A 25379-nucleotide genomic window follows, 5' to 3' on the forward strand; every position below is an offset into this window, starting at 1 on the left:
AATTGTATAATAAGTAGCCTTCATTGAAGACTTACGTTTTTAACCAATAGGCAAGGAAAGGAAAAGAAAGGGTTATCACAAAAGTGCATTACAACTGGATTATTTTCAGCATTTAATACTCATTAGAGTGGTACTACAGTGCACCCCCGTTATAACGAAATTCCTGCTACAACGAAATAAAAATTAGGGCCGCAACCTTTTCCTCTGTATTATTATTATTATGTTGTTGTTGTTGTTGTTGTTGTTGTTGTTGTTGTTGTTGTTGTTGTTGTTGTTGTTGTTGTTGTTGTTGTTGTTGTTGTTGTTGTTGTTGTTGTTGTTGTTGTTGTTGTTGTTGTTGTTGTTGTTGTTGTTGTTGTTGTTGTTGTTGTTGTTGTTGTTGTTGTTGTTGTTGTTGTTGTCAACTGGAAGACCAAACTTACGAGAAAGGATCGTCAGAGTACATCATACGCCGCGCGGAAGACATGAACATTAACCACAATTAAGAGCTAATCAAGCCGTTTGTGATAGATCCTGCTACACATCAATATATTACATAACACCAACTTTTTTTTTCCATCGTAACCACTAAATACAATGTATAGGTACGTACACTCGAGACTTTCAACAGGGAAAATGTTTGCGAGAACGTCGAAATCGAGCGCTAATGATTTAACTGCTACTGTACATGGACACTAACCCTAAAACGGTTGGGGGGGGGGGGGGGTTGATTCAACCCTCCCCGGCCACAGAACAGCTCAAAAAGCTCGACCTGGTTAGGGTTAAAGCTATTATAGTGTCAGCAGGAAAAAACGTAACAAAACAAGAACGAACATGAACACGTAGACATAAAATCGATAACCAGCGGATATTTTGATCTGTAATACAGCGATACATGTAAACGAAAATATGCACCAGACTCGGTCGGATTTTCAATCGTCTTTAAGTGAAGTTGTCAAAGTGAGAATATCAAAACAGAGTGCTAATGACTTTCATACCGCTTAATACAAAGTTCTTTTAAACTGCCAGAGAAAAATATAAATAAAACGAGAAAAAAAAAAATGGACACGCAGACAAAACACCAATTTACAAAGGATATTGTAATGAATTGGTAATCGAAAATACAGTATTATGATGTTTGTCGACAACTGCTCACTCACAGGCACTCCGTATTCCATAAGCATTCATTTTTACACAATGGAAATATTAACACAATACGGAATATAAAATTCATCGTACTGTAGTTGAAAAAGCGACGAAAGGATCTGGAATTCTTGTGTCACAGTGGATAAAACCATTTACTTTCAGTAATAAGGTTTGTGGTTCGAGTCCTCTAACAGCAGCGATTGTGCTCGTACAAGCAAAGGTCATGTACTTAATACTCTCACTGCCTAATATACAGTGCACTTCGAACACAGTGCTATCATAACGAAGTTTCGGTTACAACGAAGTAAAATTCAGGGCCCAAAATTATCATCTAGATATCTTTATACACTTTATTTCTTCGGATCTAACGAAATTTCGATTTAACGAAAGAAAACTGCCGGTCCCGAGGACTTCGTTTTAACGAAAGCCGCCCGTCTTTATAGTCCTTACCAAGAAGAGAATTTCTTCGGTCCTGAGGTTGATTGCTTAGAGGCATTTACAGAATCGTAACGGTCATAATATGTGAACACACATAATTCAAATCCTAATCACGATGTTAACAAAGATACACATATAAAATATGTCGGTGGGCACATATCAATGCTGCATAATCGTCAAAGCGACTAACAAATGGCACATAACTCAAGAAATAATGAAAGTCGTTCTCGCTGTCAATTTACCTGTCATGTGCTTTCAAGAATTAGTAGTGGACAATTTCATGTGGTACGGTGAGCGGCACATGAAGAAACGAGGGATGTAACTGTTACAATGTAACATTGTAAATCGATCTACATAGCACAACGTGTTTCCATTCTGTCGAGAGGAGCAAGTATAGGTGGTTTTTTTTTTTTCTCGCTTATAGAATTCCTATCAGTATTTTTTTTTTTCCGGACTTTGCAGTCCTGCTGCTTTTTACTGTATAATGAAATACACACACTGATAAACACCAAGCAGTATTTGTGCTAAACAAAAATCAAAGCTATCTTTATGCTCTCTTGCGTGCGATTGTATACAACTTGTCCAGCAAGTACGACAATCGACAATAGTTGTTTGTCAAGCCCTTTTTTTCTTATACGATGTACACTATATGCTTCAAGAAAGTGCCTTGCATTTTAATCTTTATCTCTCAGTTCTCCTGCTATCGGTTTTTTTTTTCAGTGTGATCTCTACAAATAGAAAAGCATAAGGCTGTACAGCTTTAAGCGTAACGCCAAAATTATAAAAGAAAGAAAGTACAATGTATAGTGGTGTGTTTGTGGGTTTCGAGCTGTGTCTAATTGCAGCATCATACAGTACATACAAGGCGAAGATAGAAAATCATCACGTGGTCACCCAGATGGTTAGAAGAAAGCCCACCAGAGCTCCGGTGGCACTCAGGACGCGCATGGCGGTTAGCGAGGACTGTTTCTGCCGGAAGTGGATCACGAGGCCGACCTGAGGAAAAGAGATTAATAATAAAAACAGATAATATAGTAGTAATATTAGATAATGATAAATAGTAATATAATAGATGAGAGAAGAGACGCAATGGAGCCGTCCAACATCAGACACGAGAGTACACAGACATATAGAAGGCAAATTCCGATGCATTCATCACAGAGTGCTGACGAGTGTACAAGTGGACTCGGGATAGGCAGTTTTCTTTCGTTATCCTACACATATCAAAATTTCGTTATAACCGAACAAACAAACAATAAAAATACATAGAGAGGAAAATGTTGCAGCCTGAATTTTTACTTCGTTGTTACCAGTATTTCGTTATAACCATGTTCGTTGTAACGGGAGTGCACTGTATCGAAATATCGTTGTAACCGAACAAAATAGAATAAACAATATAATATTGTATTATACATAGAGTGGAGAATTTTGCGGCCTGAATTTTTAGTTCGTTGTAGCCGGAATTTCGTTATAACCATGTTCGTTATAACGGGAGTGCACTGTTATTGTACAAAAATACAGTCAGCCTCGCGTAAGTCGAATCTGAAGGGACCAAGGAAAATCCTTCGACTTACCCGGTACGTATAGTTCGACTTACGTTCAGTTCGACTAACACAATAAACTTAACACACGTTCATATCAATACTGGGTGGCATTATTATCGTTATTTTTTCTTTGATTTAGTTTCACCGTTTCTTAAAAGAGCTTTTCAAACCAGAGGTATCCAACCCTGTCCGGTAAGAAGCTCCACGAATGTTGCCTCGACGTTATCAAGGTATGTTTTGCCAGATTCTACCCTAGGCTTCTCAGGACATTTTTTTACCCCGACATTACCGCGACAATGTCGCCCCGACAACCATCGTTATTGACACTCTCGAGGTGTTATATTGCAGGGCGCTGCCAGTACCGACTGGAATTACATGCCAACACACAGTGTCTTGAATGCCAAGACGCCGAACTGCAATCGGATCGGATAGCGAGACATAACCTCACATTTTCGTTTGTACTTTCTGTCTGTATTTCCTTCTTCCTTTCTTCGTCCTTCCACCTGTAATTCTTCCTTTATTTCTCTCTTCATTCCATCCTTCTTTGCTTGTTTTCTTTCCGCCTCTATCTTTCCACCCTGTCTCTCTATCTTTCTTACATTCCTTCTATCCTTCTTCCTGACAACACTCACCCAGCCACCCTGATCGATGATCCAGCTCACCAGGCGTTTCCTCACAAACTTTTGCATCGCCTCTACCACCGTATTGGCCTTGCTTTGGTGGCCTTGCTTCACACACTCGACGATGAGGGCGCCAGTCAGCGTAAAGAGAGCCACAATCTTGGCCCATGTGATTCCTTGAAACCAGACCCGCGAAGGAGATGGTTAGAGAAAGAAAAAGAGGTATATTGGGAGTAAGAGATACATTATAGAGGGAGAAAATCGGAGAGAGAGAGGGGGGGGGGGGTGTGATAACGAATGAATAGAATTCAACAAACATCATAAGTTTCAATCGTGCACTGAAAGCAAAAAAAAAAAAAAGAAGGATAAAGAAAAAGAAAGTAATGGTATAGGCCTAACAGAGGATTTGGCAATCACTAGTCTTTGAATAAGACTCAAGAAATTGGTCTGTCGGGCACATCCTTCTTTTCCCATCGCTGTAGAACAGAACAATCTGAATGAGTGAATCTCATTGAATCTCATCGAATCTCAAGAAACGGTCTTTGTGAAGTGTGCAGCAAACTGATCCATTTAACTCGCAAAATAAACCACAAATCTTCTGCATATAATCATTACGAGAGTAAGAGAAGTATAATTTCATCCTCGTTTGAGTTATCGTGGAGATCAACCAAATTCCTAAACTATGAACATCATACTGCTATTACCAATGTTCATTTTTGGGGAGGAACGTCTGTGATCTACCACATCCTTGCTAGGCCTTTACGTCTTACAAATACGAATTGTAAAAACCTTTGTGAAACATCTCGGTGCAACTGTCATGAAGACATTTTGAACGTTGGCCGGGGACTGAAAGTTGAGTTGGAGCTGGTCCGTAATGTCCTCGTAGAGATACGGGAAACACTTCTCAAATTCCATGGCAACCTTGATCAGCTGCTTGGAGACATCGGACGGACCCCGTCCCGGTCCGGAGCCGCGGCCTTTCGTGGGGACGGCCGCCTCCTCGGTCTCGTCCCGGACTCGCAGTAGATCAAGCCGGTGCTTGCTTATCTGGCCCGGCTTGTCGTAGATATCCCTGGACAGCAGTTTGTGTTTCTTGAGCTTAGCGTACACATAGTCCCTGCAGATCACTTTGGTCTGGTTAACAATAACTTCCTCAGTCGGCCGGTCGTACAGGAGCCGCCGGCTGCGGATGCACATGTGCTCGTTCAGGCCGCGTGCCCGCGTGCATGAGGCGGTGGGTAGACTGCTTGACCCCGAATGAGAGGTCGTGCAGGTGGTCGCGACAGACGTCGATGAAGCCCGTCCTCACCCGCGTAAAGAAGTCCGCCTGGTTGTATTCCATCGACCTGTCACCTGCGTAGCTGCTGCGAATGAACCAACAAAAGCATAACAAACATGAAAACAAGGAAACCAAGAGGCGTAGCGATCACATTACTTGTAAGTATCGCACGTTCAGAGAGTCCACAATTTCTTGCTATTGATATTTAATATAATTATGAACATAGCAATGGGGGAGGGAGGGTGAGGTCCTCCAGGGATCATGGTGTCCAATTGTATACATTGTGACACATCGGCGATAGTATGGCCTACCTGCTAAGCTCGTAGAAATTTTGACAACGCGTTTTCAAAGAGAAGATCAAAAATGAGAAAACTGGCTCCGAATTTGGTGCCGATACCAAGGGGGTCACACCTACAGATCTGCCATTTGACAAACTTGAAAAAAAAAAAAAACACTTATTGATGTATGTACTCGGGCCTTTCCGGTTTACATAGAGGACGATTTTTTGAAAGGTTCTCTAATTTGGGGGCTCTGTGGTACCCAAGGGGTAACACGGTGACCATTTGTACAAATTATATACGATCAGGGCCCCGTTTTATCAAAAGATAAAATCGATTTTAAATTTCCTTACCGCACTGGCTGCCATAGACTTACAGTTGAAATCAACTACATATCAATTTAATTCTTCCTAAAACAAGGCACAACACTGGTGCTAATATACTTGTGAAGTTTGGCTACAAATATGACAATGCCTTTTCAAGAAGATGACAATGTGGACATTAGCCCCACTTTGGTGTCCGAAGTGGTTAGAAACGATCGCCCTTGGTTTACATTATTTCATTTCTATACTCCGCACTGTAGATCGCATTGTCCGGAGACTTTAATCGTGTTCTCTTAGTTCTATATGACGGGAATTAATTGTATAGATTATAACTTTGTTTTATCAACAAATAAACGTGACATTAGTGGTGGGCTATAAATGGGTGATGTTTCAAAATCCTAGGGTCCCTGCTTATTTGAAGCAGCTTATCGTACTGAGCATTTTGACATCTTTCATTAAGAAATCGGTTGAAAAATGAGATGGAGTCGGCCAAAAAACTGATTTGGGGGGGGGGCCCAAAATTACTGTCGCGCGTCGGTCAAAATATACACCCTGTAGTAAAAAATAATAAATTCGCTATCCAAAGGAGTATGAAGATGATTTAAGTGTCCAGATATATGTTTTTGAGGTCAAGGAATTGATTGCAAATGTCAGAAACCCTTAATATACTATAGAAAGCATTCAAATTCTCAAATTTTGCTTTTTTTTTTGGGGGGGGGGGGGTGTAGGGCTAAGGTTCCGGGCCCATCTCCGGTATTCAGTCACCTAACCTGCACTTTGTCATCTTCCAATTGTCACAGATTTATAAATTTAATGATAATGATGTATAGACAACAGTAGAATTGAGGTCAAGAAACTGATTGCAAATGTGTTTTGAAGCCGTAATTTCCTGTAGAGAGCATTCAAATTTTCTCTTTTTTTTTTGGGGGGGGGGGGTGGTAGTGGTGGGGTAGACTCTAAGTTTCATTGTATTTTCTGTCCATAAATGACCCATCTCAAATGTGTACAGATTATGATCACAAGTTGCAAAGAAAATAATTCAACATTAATTTCCCTGATAATATCAAAGGGAGAGTGGACATCCCTTTTTGTTAACTTCAGCAGAGTTTCAGCAGTGGACTATCTTTCCGTCTTCATCCTCTATCACATGCCAACATGAAAATAGGCAGAACATCACAATGTTGTAGGTTGAACAACTACACAGGCTTTCAGAAGCTGATAACAGATTCTATTTCAAAGAATCTCCACACTGAAGAATCTGTTGCAGTAACCGAATTCTGTGGACTTGTTTTCCCTACATATGCCACTGTTTCTCAGCATGGAGAAGGCAACTCAAGTAGAACCTGTTCAAATTCTTCCACAACTTCACAGAGATCTAGCAGCTTAGAAAGTGAATACTCTGACAGGGTTTCATGTGACCTTCTAGTTATTTCAACCAGAAGAACCAACATTAGCTGTTGAGAAACATCTCCTACATTACAGTACGTACAAATGCTGTGGCTGTGTTGCATTGCAACAAGGTCGCGAATATAGATTTGGGGCGCAGTTTGATCTTACACCACATGTAACATCTCTTGATACTCTAAATGATGAGGAGCTTGAAGATCTACTAACTAACAATTTGGATTGCGAGAGAGATCTTGCAAAGTTTGACTAGCTGGCAGCAAGATCCGCATCCTGCTCATGTATTCAACTGGAGTGTCATACGGAAGGCACACTTTTCAATATAGGGGATTTCCAAGCATGATCTCACTTCTACAAACTTAAAGGTCCAGTTTACCTTGGGAGCAGTGATTTCAAAATGTTCAAGATATCACATTTGATGCATATGTGTAGGTCTGTTGCATCATAAAACATCCTACCATATGAAGTATTGGCAATAAACCTAAAATATAAGGAGATATCAGTGATTTTTCTCAATAAACCGTAACTGTACACGGTTTAGTCTGGAAACATTTTAATTATAACTATTGTTCACATTTTGTGTATTTAACAACACTTAACATCGGTTATACGGATTCAAATTTCGACAGTGGTGTTTCTATCCCTAACTCACATTTTAGAACTATTTTAAAGCACTAATGCTTTCATCTGCAAATGGTAAATTATGCCTTTAACTAGATTTCAGTAACAGACCTGAAAATCATCTGACTCTCATTCCTACAATACTTCAGAGTAAGCCACAATCCGTGCATTGCCGGACATGCCCATGGAAGAGGATATGCAACTGATTCTGAACATCACTGAGGTTCAACAAGCGCCTTCAAAGTCGAAGTTGCAAGTGACGCTGCTGAACCAGATATTGTGGTCAATGAATTGAACCTTGTGCCTAATAATGTCAGACAGTGGTACCTCAGCTTATGCAAAAATGACAATGGAAAGGGCACATACATACACGTGTAGTAGAACATCTTAAAGTGTTGTGACCCTGACAATGGGTTACGTTGGAGATTATACCCAAAGCGACATGACACACAGACTGTAAATGTCTTGCAAATTATACCTGTTGCATGGGACCATGGGACCTTAGAAGTGTACCAAGATATTTGTGGTTCACAATTACCACACAATAATTTTGTTGATGCCCTGTTCCAATCATTCTATTGAGTAGAGAGGAGAATAATCACATCATTATGGCAAGCAGGGATATGCAAGTTTGTTAATGAATGGAACTTAAATACAGTATTTTTTTATACCAGTATGTGGTGTCTTAGTGTAACTGTTGAAGTTGTGAAAGCAGTGTTTTAAAAGATTTTTTCATTTTTCAAAATTTGGATTGCTTGAAAGAGCATAACGTACCCTTCCTATATTTACTAGTGTTTCTATCATAATTTTCATCACATAAGCCTGTGACTATGAAATTTTGGAAGATGGCAAAGTGCATACGTTGGGTGACTGGAATACCAGAAATGGGCCGAAATTTAGCCCTATGCCCCCCCCCCCCCCAAAAAAAAAGCAAAATTTGAGAATTTGAATGCTTTCTATAGTATATTAAGGGTTTTTGACATTTGCAATCAATTTCTTGACCTCAAAAACATATATCTGGACACTTAAATCACCTTCATACTCTTTTGGATAGTGAATTTATTATTTTTTCACTATATTTTGACCGACGCGCGACAGTAATTTTGCCCCCCCCCCCCCCCCCAAATCAGTTTTTTGGCCGACTCCATCTCATTTTTCAACCGATTTCTTAGTGAAAGGTGTCAAAATGCTCAGTACGATAAGCTGCTTCACATAAGCAGGGACCCTAAGGATTTTGAAACATGACCCTTTTTTACCCCCTGTATAGCCCACCACTAGTGACATTGCAAGAATCAAGAGAAACCCCCCCCCCCCCCCCCACAAAAAGGGGGGGGGGAATACATCTGCTCACAATTTGCTCCCGAGAGGTACAGATTCGTCCTCATTTTGGTATGGCAAAAAAAAAAAACACAGTTTTCAAACTACCGTAAAGGTCTATACCGTATGCCCTACTCCCCCCCCCCAAAAAAAAAAAAAAAATACAACGTGATCCTCCGTGGCAGCGATAACTTTATAAGTACGTGTAGTAAATCAATCCAAATACAGTTTCAGGGCATGGATGAAACTATAACTTATTACCCACATCGTAAAAAAAAAAAAATAAATAAATAAAAAATGATTTGCTTCAGCGGTCAAAGAGAAATGAGGATCTTTGTAAAGCATATCAGAAATCACTTCCCTCCAAGTTTTGTCCATTGTAGTTCCAAGAGCATCCAGTGCCAAACTTGGACGAAACGGACCCATGACATGCTTTACAACAATCTATATTTCTCTGTGACCTATTCACCAAATTGCATGGGATTTTCTGCAAAGTATAGGTAAGATGTTAAATCTTTAGACCCTGAAATAGCATTCAGACAGTTTAATCATATTGTAAGTTATCATAGAGGAAATCGCTTGTATTTTTCTCTTTTTTTTGGGGGGGGGGGCATAATTATAAATACTAAACTACTGTACTAGTATTTAACTCCCACTGCGGAGAAGTACTATGCTTATACGCTTAAACTGACATCGCTATAATATGCATGCCTCGTTATTTCAGAAACTTGTTTGCCCGAGTTTCTAGTTTCTCCCATCATCAATCGGGGCGTAACTTTTGGTGGACACGTCCACATACCAAAAGCGCAGTCAGATTGAAATGAACTTGGTTTGTTTGTCGCTCGTTTACCGGGCAAGCACTCGGGGTGAACAAGTTTGTTTTCAAATCATTGTACCATCATTCCGGCACTGAGCAAACAAAATACGGGAGTCATCAAGTGGTCGGCATTTCTCTGTTGTCATGCATATAGCTTTAGAGATACTGCATAGAGTTGTATTATTTAATATCATTGGCAGCAACGCAAAAGGGCATAAAGAGAAACCCATGACCGACGATAAAAGTAACAGAAAGACAACCTGATAGGTAAAAAACATAGAAACGTACAACTTCAAAAATGATTATCCCTCTTGTTTTACTGTTTTATATCAAGGAGGTTATAGGCGCCGGCTCGCCTATGTACCTCCTTGATATAATACTACAGTTTATACCACCCGGTCCGGCAGCGTACTGATCCAGATCCAGATCCATATCCATATCCAGATATATCACTAAGCTACACCGAAACAATTGCATAAAAATTGTACAATACAAACTACGAAACAAAAGCTATAGCCATGCTCTTTTGTTCAATAAAAAAGAATAACAAATAATTGAAAAATAAAACCCAATAATTTAGTATTAAGTATTTAGATGATAGTTTAATTCTGCGCTCATCAATGATTCCTTGTTATTAATATCATTATTAGATCATTATTTATTATTATTATTATCATTATTATTATACTATATAATAACATACTGTATTATATTCACTATATACATGTACTATTGTAACTATAGATTTCCATTCATTCATTCATTCATTCATTTATAAATGTCTTTCCCTTATGATTAAAGTACATTTGTATCTAGACTGATTACAATTAGCCCAAAGCAAAGAAAAAAGGAAAAAAAAAGTGCAAGCTCGCCTTGATAAGGTTGGAATAACTCGTTGAAAATCCTTTGCATATTGAAACTCAGGTACACACTCTTCGTTTTTTAGTAATCTTTATTTGACTTATATTATTTCATACAACAAAAAACATTCATCTTGAATGTATATTACACAATCTACAATCAGCAATGTATGAATAAATAAAAATTAAAAACACACACACGCACACGCACACACACACACACACACACACGTGTATTTTATATGTGGTTGGGCTGCTGAAACCCACGTCAAAGCAGATCAGAGAAGAGCGCCTAAATACACGAAGCCTTTTTTTTTTTGACAGCATAATAGATAATTTATTGATTTCGTATATTCTTGTAAAGGTTTCTAGTTCGTGTCGTGTCATAAGGAGTCAGGGTGTTTAACATATGTTACTGACTGTACAGATTAGGGAAAGTTCGTGTTAGTTACACCAAGGAGTCTAGTACAGTGTACCTCCTTGGTTGCACTACGCTGTACTCTGAGTGGTGTATATGTGTAGCGTGCTTCCCTATCGAAACTCAATTTCGATACAGCAGCTTCGGAGGATTTGAACCGTACATTACATACACTGACACACGGCAAATTGAAGACCGTATGCCGGCGGTATTGGTTTAGAAACTACATCATGTGCAGAAAAGGTATGCCAATCTGCGTTGGATTTCCGGGTAAAGTGAATTGCATGGAGTTGGCGTAAACTTCATTAGTTTGCGGTGGTCAAAATATTCAAGCTTGCGAAGATATGCCCATACCTTCGCAGGGCAGGGGTAAGAGAATATCGGCAAACTTAGTACAAGAACACGCCATGCACTACTCACCATTGCTGAAACTTCAAGGAATACAGTTTAAGCTAACACGAGTCAAAATGATTTTGATGAGAAACACGGTCACGCCATAGTTGAGACACCGGTGGTCTGTTTCAATCAACGGCGTGAAGTCCTATACAGCCGATGTAGGCCTGTTGGAATCTCAGTTTTGTTTTTGCCGCACGCAAGGAATAGTTGGTGTACTTCGTGTGTTGCTCCAACAACGACTCATATTTTCACACACAATTACAAGGGTCATCCCGTCGTCCCCGTGAAAGAGAACCACACGGAACCCACTGACTCGTCCGCAGCGCGCTCTCAGCGAATTAGCGGGAAGTAAGTAAGCCGATCGGTGGTGGTGTTTGGTTCCAAAGAGTATTATTATGGTTGGCTCGTAGAGTAGTGTGGGTGTATAGCGCGGACGTAAAGTTTGTACATTGCGACGTGTACCAGCAACCTTGCGAACACAACATGCTGAGATATTGCCAGCATATCCACCGATCTTTCTTCCGTGTTTATCTTTTGAAAGCTATTATAGTCTATCCGCAGCTCAAGTGACATGACTGCAGGCCTCCTGACACCCAGCGGAGTGTATAGCGAACTACGACTATGAAACAGACGCCATACTGTACTAGTTAATAAGACAGGACAAAAAGATAAAAACAGAATAAAACCAAACCAAAAAAGAACTAGACTTGGAATTTGTCAACACTGACAAATTAGGTGATCCGATCTGTTCGTAAATCAACGATTTGAGTCTCCTGATCCCAATAGGCATGACCATACAGGTTTCATCTGTGTTTAGTGGACATTGGCCGAGTGATGTTTGGATTCTCATTTAGAAAAAGTAGTCAGACCTGACATCTATGGTACACAATTCCGTATACACTAACGAAAATACAGAATGAAGTATATTTGACCTTTGACCCCAATTTGCACAGACAAGATGGCATCTGAGCAAAAAGTGGTTATTTTGTGAAATGATCCTTGTAACATGGTCTTTACGTGTGCAAAATATGGGAAAGGTAGGACATGTATTCACCAAGATACAGGATGATACATTTATGACCTTTGACCCTAATTTACATACCCAAGATGACGTCTGATCAAGGAGTTATTATTTTATGAAATAATGTACGTGACATGAACTAAACATGTGCAAAATATGGGAGTGATAAGGTCTGTTTTTCTTGAGTTATTGTAAAGAAAGTTGCAGAAAGAAAGAAGTATCTCAATACATCGAAGATAAGCTTTAATTTCAACCACGTTTTTTGACGTGATCCCGACATCGTATGAAAAATGGAGGGCACACTTTCGATAGCCCAAAGTCTCAGCTACAACATATTAAAATCTGGGAGAAATTCACCGAAGCATAAGTGAGCTAGTGCTCGATAAAGACAATCATGTCAATTTTCACATCTACAAAAATTCCCTCCCATAGAGATAACACGTCATAACGAAGATAAAGAAAGAAGTACATATGACCTTTGACCCCACTTTGCACAGCCAAGATGGCATCTGAGCAAAAAGTGGTTATTTTGTGAAATGATCCTTGTAACATGGTCTTTACGTGTGCAAAATATGGAAAAGATAAGACATGTATTCACCAAGATACAAGATGATACATTTATGACCTTTGACCCTAATTTACATACCCAAGATGACGTCCGATCAAGTAGTTGTTATTTTATGAAATAGTGTACGTGACATGAACTAAACATGTGCAAAATATGGGGATGATACGGGGTGTTTTACTTGAGTTATTGCAAAGAAAGTTGCAGAAAGAAAGGAATATGAAAATACATGGAAGATAAGCTTTAATTTCAACCAAGTTTTTGGGCATGATGCCGACTCCGTATGAAAAAACGAAGGGCACACTAACGATAGCCCAAAGTCTCAGCTACAACATACTACAATATGGGATAAATTCACCGAAGCATAAGTGAGCTAGTGCTCGATAAAGATAGTCATGTCAGTTTTCATTTCCAGAAAAACTGCACTCCCATAGAGATAACACGTAAACTGGTCAAATTTAACAATGTTACTTTTAATCCCTTTTTACGAGGTGATGCCGTCATCCAATCAAATTGTTGTTATTATATATCTGAAAGACCATTTAATAAGCTACAACATATTGAAATTTGGACGAAAATCAACTAAAGAATAAGTGAGATATGCTTGAATGAACTTGAAATTTGATGACGTCATTTTGAAAATTTACTTTTTTAACTTTATTAAGAAATTTGATATATTTTAATCATTTTTCCAGCATTGCCAACCCATGAAATGACATGTACAACTCATCAGCTTTCAGAATATGTAAAGAAAATGGGGGGTCACCGTCCATCCTGACGAGTAAAATCGGATTCAAAATTGGCGGGTTTTTTGCATTGTTGCACTGTATATCGCCATTGACGCGCGCGCGGAATTTCAACTTTGACGGGCCCGTATGACGTCATATTGAGTCGGATCGACTTGAAACTTGGTAGAAATATTCCTTGACATTTTACGCATCCGATAAGTGTGAAAAAACGGGGAATTTCTATTGCGTATGAGCTGTACGTGCGTATATATGCGCACGCGTACGCGTCCGTCCAATTTTTTCAATTTTTCAAAAAATGCTCCAAATGGTCTGAAACGTGTGCAAAAAAAATTTGAGCTCGATTTGAGCATACAAATATTTTAACGCGCGCGTACGCGCACGTTTTAAGAGAAAATATGAATTTTGAGAATATGAGTAAAATGCGCATAACTTGAAATGTATGTGACGTAAATTTCATTGAAAAATTCCATTCCATTAATGAGATATGAATGAAAATGTGTTTTCATATAATGACGTCATAGTGACGTCACGGTCGACTGATCACAGTGATACATAAAATTTGTCGTCTTTGGGACATGATACATATATGGTATGAGTTTGAAATTGATACTCTGAGAACTTTTTGAGTAAGTAGATACACAACTTTTGTCCAGAAATAAGAAGAAGAACCAACAAAGAATCCGTACAAATACAGAAGGTGATCCGAGAGGATACTCGGATCACCTAATAAAACAAACAACCAAACAAAGCATAACAGAAAAGAAACATCATTATATTGTCTGAGAGCTTTTAAAGTTCTGAGTGCAAAATCCGCCCATAAAAAAAATGACACGAAGGGTGATAATTATGTCGAACTGTACCATGCAATAGTCATAGTCTTTTTCTTCTAGTACAAATTTCAGGTACTTCGTTTAAATTAAGGCTTAGTTGTTGCTGCTAATGGGTGTGTGTGTGTGTGGGGGGGGGGGGTATTTTGACAGTGTATTTATTATCTGACATAATTTCACCTGGCTGATATAACTTTGAATTCTCTTTTCAATGTCGTTGCACTATTCAATATATTCTACCATGGACCTACCACACACACACAAAGTGTGAACCCCTCGGAATAGACCAATTCGTTTTTGGTAGTGTAATTAGGTGATCCGAGTATCCTCTCGGATCACCTTCTGTATCTGTACGGATTCTTTGGGTGTTCTTCTTTTTCTTCTTCTTTATTTCTCCTCAAAAGTTGTGTATCGATTAGCTCAGAAAGTGCTCTTCCTATCAATTTCAAATTTATACCATATATGTATCATGTCCCAAAGACGACAAATTTTATAAAATCAGAGTGATCAGTCGACCGTGACGTCACTATGACGTCATAATATGAAAACACATTTTCATTCATATCTCATTAATGGAATAGAATTTTGCAATGAAATTTACGTCACATACATTTCAACTTATGCGCATTTTACTCATATTCTCAGAATTCATATTTATCTTAAAACGCGCGCGTACGCGCGAGTTGAAATATTTGTATGCTCAGATCGAGCTCAAAATTTTTTTGCACACGTTTCAGATCATTTGGAGCATTTTTTGAAAAATTGAAAAAATTGGACGGACGCGTACGCGCGCACACATATACGCACGCACAGCTCATGTGCAATAGAAATTTCCCGTTTTTTCACACTTATCGGATGCCTGAAATGTCAGGGAATATTTCTACCAAGTTTCAAGTCAATCCGACTCAATATGACGTCATACGGGCCCGTCAAAGTCGAAATTCCGCGCGCGCGTCAATGGCGATATACAGTGCAACTATGCCAAAAAACCGCCAATTTTCAATCCGATTTTACTCGTTAGGATGGACGGTGACCCCCCATTTTCTTTACATATTTTAAAAGCTGATGAGTTGAACATGTCATTTCATGGGTTGGCAATGCTGAAAAACTGATTACAAGATATCGAATTTCTTACTAAAGTAAAAAAAAGTAAATTTTCAAAATGACGTCATCAAATTTCAATTTCACTCAAGCGTATCTCACTTATTCTTTTGTTTATTTTCATCCAAATTTCAATATGTTGTAGCTTATTAAATGTTCTTTCATTCATATAATAACAACATTTTGATTGAATGACGGCATCACCTCGTAAAAAGGGATTGAAAGTAACATTGTTAAATTTGACCAGTTTACGTGTTATCTCTATGGGAGTGCAGTTTTTCTGGAAATGAAAACTGACATGACTATCTTTATCGAGCACTAGCTCACTTATGCTTCGGTGAATTTCTCCCATATTTTAGTATGTTGTAGCTGAGACTTTGGGCTATCGTAATGTGCCCTTCGTTTTTTCATACGGAGTCGGCATCACGTCCAAAAACATGGTTGAAATTAAAGCTTATCTTCGATGTATTGAAATATTTCTTTCTTTCTGCAACTTTCTTTGCAATAACTCAAGAAAAACATACCCTATCACCACCATATTTTGCACATGTTTAGTTCATGTCACGTACATTATTTCATAAAATAACAACTACTTTATCAGACGCTATCTTGGGTATGTAAATTAGGGTCAAAGGTCATAAATGTTTCATCCTGTATCTTGGTAAATACATGTCCTATCTCTCCCATATTTTGCACACGTAAAGACCATGTTACAAGGATCATTTCACAAAATAACTACTTTTTGCTCAGATGCCATCTTCTCTGTGCAAAGTGGGGTCAAAGGTCATATGTACTTCTTTCTTTATCTTCGTTGTGACGTGCTATGTCTATGGGAGGGGATTTCTCTAGATGTGAAAATTGACGTGATTGTCTTTATCGAGCACTAACTCACTTATCCTTCGGTGAATTCCTTCCAGATTTTAATATGTTGTAGCTGAAACTTTGCGCTATCGTACGCGTGCCCTTTGTCTTCAAATGGTGTCGGGATCACGTCCAAAAACGTGGTTGAAATTAAAGCTTATCTTCGATATATTTTCGTATGTCTTTCTTTTTCCAACTTTCTTTGCAATAACTCAAGAAAAACAGCCCCTATGACCCCCATATTTTGCACATATTTAGTTCATGTTACGTACATTATTTCATAAAATAAAAACTACTTGATCAGACACCATCTTGTGTATGTAAATTAGGGTCAAAGGTCATAAATGTTTCATCCTGTATCTTGGTGAATACATGTCTTATCTTTCCCATATTTTGCACACGCAAAGACCATGTTACAAGAATCATTTCACAAAATAACCACTTTTTGCTCAGATGCCATCTTGGGGGTGCAAAGTGGGGTCAATGGTCAAATATACTTCATTCTGTATCTTCGATAGTGAATACGGAATTCGGTACCTAAGATGGCAGGTCTGACTCCCTTTTCTAAATGAGAATCCAAATATCACACGGCCAATGTCTCTAAACACAGGTGAAACCTATATGGTCATGCCTATTGCGATCAGGACTCGAATCATTGATTAAAAAAAAAAAATCGGATCACCTAATTTGTCAGTCTTGACAAATTCCGAGTCTAGTTTCTAACTGGGGGCTTCGAGCGTGCCTAGCAAGAGATAATTTATGCACTGACGCATAGCAACGCACCTGGCTCATTGCATATAGCCCACTGAAGTGCTTTTGTAAATTCTTTGGAAGCCCCCACCCCCTCAGTATGGCCACCATAAGTTACAGTTCTCTGAAGTCAGATTCATAGAAAATACCAAGTGCCGTTATCGCTGGAATTTGACACTGTCACTCCGATTGATCGATTATCAGGCGGTTAAAGACTTCGTACAGAAGAGAATTCACAATTGCCATCAATTTACCCCACAAATATGTTTTGGGTTCAGTGGATGTATACGATGTAAGCAAGAACTTATTAAGCAGGAGGGGTGAGGTTGAGATGTGAATTTTCGTCTTCCTCTGCAGATGCAATTTGTAAGATCGCCACTGCTGATCTATATTGTCGGGGAAAAGGGACCCACGGGAGAGAGACAAATTGAAGACATTCGCGATATCCATGGTTTTGCATTAAAAGTAATAGTCATCTATCTATCACACACAGTCATCTTCAAGCATTATGTGATACGACTGTTTAAGGGAAAATTCGGACTGGGTAAGAGTTAGTCTTATAAGAAGGAGTAAAATTCTTTGTGCAAAACAGCGAAAATGTGATCAAAATCGGATAAAGATTAAAGAAGTAAAGAAATGGTGAAGTTGTGCTAATTTTTCACAAAATAAAACAATTGAAAAAAAACTGAATTATACAAATGTGTGTCATCGCTGCACAGCTTGGATATACCTTTTTTTTAAATTTTGCATTATTTATTATTTTTTCTTTGTTCAAACGCAATTATGCTCCAGTCTAATATCCTAGTAGACCAATATACTTTTATCTGCCTGATCATTGTTTTAAAGTTATTCATTCAAAAATAATATTATGTTTACACTATAAAGGCAGAATGCTATTTTTTCTGACATAATGGAAAATTGTGAGGTGTTGACGTCATCAGCTCATGCTTTTGCATATTCATATCAACTTTTTCGAGAAATGTTTTTACAAACATTAGCGAATGACTACTTTACGATTTCATAACTTCGTCTATTGCATCCGATTCTGATTACATTTTCAGTGTTACTCTTTCTTCTCAGACCATCTTTCATCTGGTCCGGAATTCCCGTCACAGGCGACCACTGGTTACCTTTTTTTTTTTTTTTCCTCTTTATTTTGCTTTACTGATGTTGTTGTTGTTTTGTGTGTGTGTGTGTGTCTTTTTATTGTTTGTTTGTTTGTTTGTTTTGCTTTTGGTGTGACCCTCCCCCTTCCCCCAACCCTCAACCCCCTCCCCCATTCAGTGTCAAGTGTCAGTGAGTGTGGCGCAGTCTTGTGATACAGTCCCGATAGTCTGCTGCTAAAGGGGCTTTTCAGACGATTTTCATAATTTCACATCATGTAGTACATAAATCAACGGCTCCATGTATATAGATTTATGGAATTTATTGTGGTCCTTGAGCAGAGAATCAATACTATGAAAAGCCTAAAACAAATCACACTGAACAATGATGATGACATAGTAGGCTCACATATTTCAGAAATGTAGCAGTGTAATTCAACTACAATACCGCTTGCTTGCGAGTACACCTGTGTATAATCTATGCATGCCTTCTTTTGTTCTGCTTCCTTGAGGCCAGCTCATGCATTCTTCTGTTGAGACTGCCATGCCATCATCCTTGTTCATTGCAATTTGTTGTAATAATTTGGAAAACATTCTTATTTTTCATCCCAATCAATATAGACTCTGAAACTCTATACTCAGTGGCCCGAATTCTCAAAGGTGGAATAACTTTATTACACCGCTTATTCCGCCGATTTATTACGCCTCTTATGCAAATCAGGCCCTCGTGACGTAAAATGACGCGATTTATTCCCCAGAATCTATTCTCAAAGGTGGAATAACTTATTCCCCGGAATAACTATTCCGCGGAATAGTTATTCCAGCTTTGAGAATTCGGGCCAGTATAACTAATTTATACTTGTTCAAAGTGTATAGGTCCCCGTAAAAGGTATTGCTTACCACTGGCATCAGTGATTTAAATAATGTTGGAGTTGTCATATTATTTGATGCATATGTGTAGTTTGGTAATGTGTCACAGAATATCCTACCATGAAGAATTTTTATCATTATTTTTCTTGATAAACCATAATTGTAGACGTTTTACTCTAGAGAAATTTTGTGAAAACTATTGTTCACATTTTGTGTATTAATAAAAAAAAATGATGATTAAAGTTTCTACATTGGATGTATCTATCCCTAAGTCACATTTTAGGACTATTTTAAATCACTAAATCTGAATTTTTGTTTCCGCTGCAAGTGGTAAATAATGCCTTTAACAAGTAATATTGTGAGACCTGTATTGGACCAGTCAAGAGGAATAGACCATTTCGGTATAATTTATTTAGATTCCATGTGCACGATTTGTTCACATAAGTTGCCCTTAAAAACAATATAGCTTGCAGGAGGCTTACCCTACATAATATTATTAGCAACAACTCAGCGAGTTCCTGCCTATGGAACAGAATGGGAGGGAACATGCGAATGAAATGCTTCATTCTATACATCCGTAAATTGTAATGCATGTACAGTATAGAAACAGGTCAATTGATTCAGAATTAGTTTATGTAAGAGCGCCATCTAGTGCTGAAGCTTCGTTCGAAATATTTCTCATACAGGCAGTACAGTAACTCGTGTCTGTAGTGTAAGATAGCTGTATTATCCTAATACAATGTATTCAGTAAATATCATTCCTATTTATAGGACGACGTCCTAAAAAGTATTAACAACATTAATTCTCATTTACCCGTTTTTAAACAAAATAATGATTTATGATGGCAGATATAGTAAGTATGCACATTTTTATAATGAGTGTGTAGGGCCTACGTGTCTGTTTGTTTGTTTCATTGTGTGTGTTTATGCGCAGCTGTTGTAGGAAACAGACTCTGAATCTTGTCATTTCTTTTTAGTGAGTGTTCTGGAACGCAAAGGTCTCGACATTTAGACCGCTTTTGTGTTATTTATTGTTGTTCACCAAACCTATAACCTACATTTCCTTTAAGTTTTCTGAATCGGGTGTAACTTTTTTGTTTTTTGTTTTGAAAGAAAATATCCACATAATATTATAAGACAACTAACCTTCGCAATTTGCCGACTTATGAAATAAAAAAAAAATGGCGTATTTTAAGAATACCTTATCGAAGCCTGGTTATCAAACGAGTTCCACCATTGATGAAGAATACAGGCTAAAATATCTGCATTTTTTTCCGTATCAGACATGTTTATTATCACTGATCTCTATTTCACTCAAAGACTAAAACATACTATGATACAAAGAAGTAGACATTGAACCTCATGTAAGTTGACTAACACCACAAACCTATTGTTACTCGTATAGTGCTTGTATAATATATATATTTATATGTATATATATAATATATATATATTTGATATGTATCATTATAAACACACGTAAATCTTTCGTATAAAATCACACTTTCATTCGTAGCAAATATGTAATATTCATCACAAATCAGTATGACAAGACATATATAACAATAGCATAAAAATTTACAGAAATATCACATGAAAACGGGATCGGAGACACATCAAAATATAAAAACCAATCTGACGTGGCCTAAACGAAGTTTGATTTATATTCAAATCTACATCGAAAATGTGGTTATATCGATAGAATACTCATATTTTATCATACGTATATAAATATTACAATTTTATGGTGAAAATAGCGGATACAAAATGTAACAACATTTCATTTCGTATAACAACATTGTGGATGATCACACAATCTACACAGTACATCGATCACCGACAATGTTACAGTATTATCGTCTATTTCCATGTCGGAAGGGCAACATCGAATTTAAACATAAACACATGCACGGTTATCATTATTTGTTACACTACATAGTAATTAAGCAATCCGTCACAATTTGACACTGAAATACAGCTTCTAAATTGTCATATTGCTGTGGTTTTACGAAATGTCAGGTCATGAAGAAAGGAAAATATAGTTGGTACGGAATTGATGATTTGTATGTACATTATTCATGTATATTTGATTATTAGCATGCTTGTTGATTCATGAAATGAAAATTGAATAATAATCAATGTAACACTACCGCGGGTACACACATAAGCTTCTCCATGGTGAAGTGAAATACGAACTCATCCGATGATAGTGTTATCGAAGGAATCAGAGTCAAAGACAAGCCGAATTAGATCAACGTATAAATGGCATTTTGAAGGTTTCATTTTCAATTCTCCACTATGGACACGCGACTAGGCATTGTGCAGTATGTTTTGATAAAGATAACGTTTTGAACTTCGGAACCGCAATGTAGACTAAACAGACTAAACATTCTTTAAACACTATAACGCGCATTAAACTTTCAACAGAAAATCTTCTAAACCTTTAAACAGAGTTAGCTGTTTGTCGAGAAACTTCTGTTTAGTTTCTTTAAGCATGGATTTATGAACTGATTCAAATTACGACGCAATCCATTTACTTGAAGAAAAACACCTTTCTAAAACTCCAAACCCCAGGACTCTTTACCGTGTTTACTCTATCTAAACGTTTAGAGAGCGAGAGGGGAAATGGGGATCATTTTACAGGGTAAACGTTTTTGTATCAATTTATTGTATGCGATCTGCAATATTGATCCAGTCAGCAATCTTCATTAAAGTTGATTAAGAAGGGCATAAACACTGTCAATATTAACTATATCCTCTTCTGAAATTAAAGAAAAAAAAAAGAATGGTGGCTAATAATGATGACAGAAGCCGTTTAAGATGGTTGTTATCCCGAGAGTAATAAGCAGAAAACTATTGATGCGGACCGTTCTGGGGGAGCCAATAAAGATTCTGGGATCCTGATGTCCGGTGCCTCTTACGAGCAAGCATACTTACGAGTCATGTTTTTTTGAAACAAGCCTCATCACGATCAAACGTAATTTAACCCGTTGACTCAGGGAGATATGGATGGCTCATTCAGTACCCGTACTCAATGGGTGAACAGGGAAATCTCCACTAGAAAAGCAGGTAATCTATAATTTTGCTACATAGAATCAAGGAGGTTAGCGGCGGCTAACACCGAGCCCCGCCCACCACAGGTGTCATGTGGTCGGAGTTCTTAAATAGGTCCACAGCTCCATGACCTTGTCACTGACACATGGTTCTCTCTATAAGAGAAATCTTCTCAACTTGACAAAAGACTGTATAAGGTCGATCACTATTCAAAACTTCGTCCTGTAACTTCTTGATCACAAGCGTATAATCTTTTCACCTGAAAGCGACCCTGAACAAAGCAGTCACAACACTTCGCAGATCAAATAAACACGCGATCGATGCCATTCCAACATGTGCACACCCAGTTATTGTGACGTCATCTGCAAAGGAGGCTGATCCTGTCTCTGTTTGCTTTTTCGTTGTACTGTATTTCTTGCGGTATATCGTACAAAGTAACGGAGTATTCATTTTTGTTTACTTTGAGTATACCACGGTATACTATAAACATCAATATAGCATACTAAAAAATCGAAATATGAAATTACATCAACTCGATCACTTTGTACTGGTAGATGTTCAATATATGAAAAAAGGTAACATAATATTCATGAAATAGAAAATACACGCACAATTCTCATTTTCTGTCGTAGATGATGAACCCAAGAACATACTATGTGGATTTATCCATAATCCAGCAACGTCTCCCCTGGTTCACTCACTCTGCACATTGTCGTCAACGTTTCAACGGTTCATACCAAAGAATTATTGCTCGAAATATTAAAGAATAAAGCGATAAGGACTACCATTGCTTCACCTACAATTCGTTTGTTTCTTTTCCCCTGCCGAAGAGAGCGACTTGAGGATAAACCGGCATCGACGATTACGTAATAATCATGCTTACATACAGAACTATTACACTCCTGCTCCGAACAGTTAAAAAATGTTACACTGAAAAGTACAAATCGATAATAATGATTCTCAAAGATTTGAAGACTCGTTCATAGACACTCATTCAGAAGTACAATCACATATTGACAAGTTGATGTTTTGCTCCGTCCATTTTCCCCCCTCAGTAAATACGAATAAAAAGTGTACGTAGGCCACTGTCCTACACGTCTTCACTTTCGTTCAATCTGCAGCGCTCATCTCCTTGCCATAATCATTCTTCAACTTAGTGTTCCATCTGTCCCTCCCTTTCTCTTCTCTTCTTATACTCACTTTCCGTCTATCTCTCTCTCTCTCTCTCTAACACTTTTCCGCTTCTCTCTCTCTTTCTCTCCCTTCTCAAGCAGCCTTTGTCAAACACGTCAAAGTTGATAACTGTAAACGTTACCAACAATAATCTTGCACTCTACCGTTTCTTTCCTTTTTTTTCTGTGAAGTCCTGGAATTAACCATTTCATTAATGAAATGTTAGAATGTACCAAAATGTACCACTATGTCAAAAATATCAATACCACGTTGTTGTACAGAACAGCTTCGATAACAGACAATGCGATGCTATCAATAATATCGTTTCTCTTCATACATATACTTTTCTCTCTCGCTCTCTTTGTTTAGAAAAAAAAAATCAAAATTCTGTCTGTTATTGCTAGCGTGATTTGCATGTTCTGGCAGGACTTGTTAATGCAGCTAACTCCACGTCAAAAAGTTTGCAAAAAGAAAAGAAAGAAATAATAGATCCAGTCGCCTCCCAACGCCCAGAAGAGTTTTCTACCTCCATGCCGTGTTGTTCTACAAGAACTTCTTGTCCTCTGTAACTTGTCGGCATACCGCGGATGAAACCGGGGCAAATCCACCCTTCATGGGTAGGCGTTGCTTTCGTTTATAACGGAGAATCATAAATGTTTTTGTCTGATATAAGGACAAAAATAAAAACTTCTAAACTAAGATAAGCGAGGACGCAGTAAGAATGTTAATTCCTGCATGTCAAGGGCCTCTTACGATATATAACTGAATACATTCATAGATGAGTACAACTCATTTAATTCTCTCACAAATGTCATGTCACCTCAAATAGTATAAAGTGCACAAGCAGTGTCCTTTCTCGATAGGAATGAGAGAAAACAGTTCCGTGTACCGGGTGTCAAAATGTCATCAAACCTTTTCCCAGTCGTTGGTACACGCAAGAACACTCAAGTGTGAACAGACTTTCAAGAACTGTCGCGATTTCCCGCGCACTTTTTTCAGTTAGGTTTCTTAACGAGTGACTCGAGAATCCAAACGTACGAACTAACCGCCGTCGAATCGACTACAATAATTCGTTCGCATCCGTATCCATGGTTTTTTTTTCACAGGAACACCAGCCTTATTCAATGTGGCCGCTTGCTGGTTCGTTTGTCGTAACCAGGAAAGTGTATAGAGCAGTTCGACTAGTGAGAAAGTTGTCTGCTACTTTGTCGTATATTGTCGGGTCCTTTCTCATTTTTCCTCATCGACCTACACACGCCGCATCCTTGTTGTTGACGTAGTGCGCGAATTCAGCCTTCCAGTTCACCATATGCTCTGTGTACCATTGCTTAAACTCTTCTTTCCAAACTTTTTCCGACTCCTTGATGTCACCTGCAGAGAAATATGAATAACAAAAATGGAAAAAAATGTTGATAACATGTTGGGATGGACTAAGCCTTGTATGGCCAAGGCTCTCTCTATATATCTGTATATGGTGGTGAGCGAATGGAGGCGAAAGAAGCGAGCTCAGATAAATTGGACATGTTGCTCTTGGCTGGGCTCGCTTCGCTCGCCCGTTATAGCCATCATACAGCAAGAGGGTCTTGACAAAAGGCTAGGATGGACTGAGATGTACAAAGTTGGAAAGAAGACCTTTTGAAATTCGATGCCACGTGGATTGTTTGAATTGTTAAAATGAGATGTTCGGAATTGAAAGTCTGCAGTACATGCAGTAAAATTGATAACACATAAACGATAATCAAGATGAAGATGAGATAATGAAGCTGGTGAAAGTGTTATTGATAATGATACTGATAAGAGTAATAACAATGGTAATGACAGAAATGACAATTTAATAATGATTAATGATAGTGACAAACATAAAT

At 38.2% G+C, this 25379-nt stretch overlaps 1 protein-coding gene and 1 pseudogene across 1 annotated transcript in view; both read right to left on the reverse strand.

Moving 5' to 3' along the window:
* Nucleotides 1-398: 398 nt before the first annotated feature.
* LOC140244541 (bcl-2-related ovarian killer protein homolog B-like) lies at nt 399-11686 on the reverse strand (annotated as a pseudogene).
* An 11880-nt stretch (nt 11687-23566) lies between these two features.
* LOC140244257 (cholinesterase-like) overlaps nt 23567-25379 on the reverse strand; it is a 117398-nt gene continuing 115585 nt past the window's right edge. Inside the window, exon 5 of the mRNA XM_072323895.1 lies at nt 23567-24885. Within this exon, the coding sequence (XP_072179996.1) occupies nt 24755-24885 (131 nt within the window). The 3' untranslated portion in view covers nt 23567-24754. The remainder of the gene's footprint in view (nt 24886-25379) is intronic.

This window comes from Diadema setosum, chromosome 21 (genome assembly GCF_964275005.1).
Source record: "Diadema setosum chromosome 21, eeDiaSeto1, whole genome shotgun sequence".
In the NCBI taxonomy this organism is placed as follows: domain Eukaryota; kingdom Metazoa; phylum Echinodermata; class Echinoidea; order Diadematoida; family Diadematidae; genus Diadema; species Diadema setosum.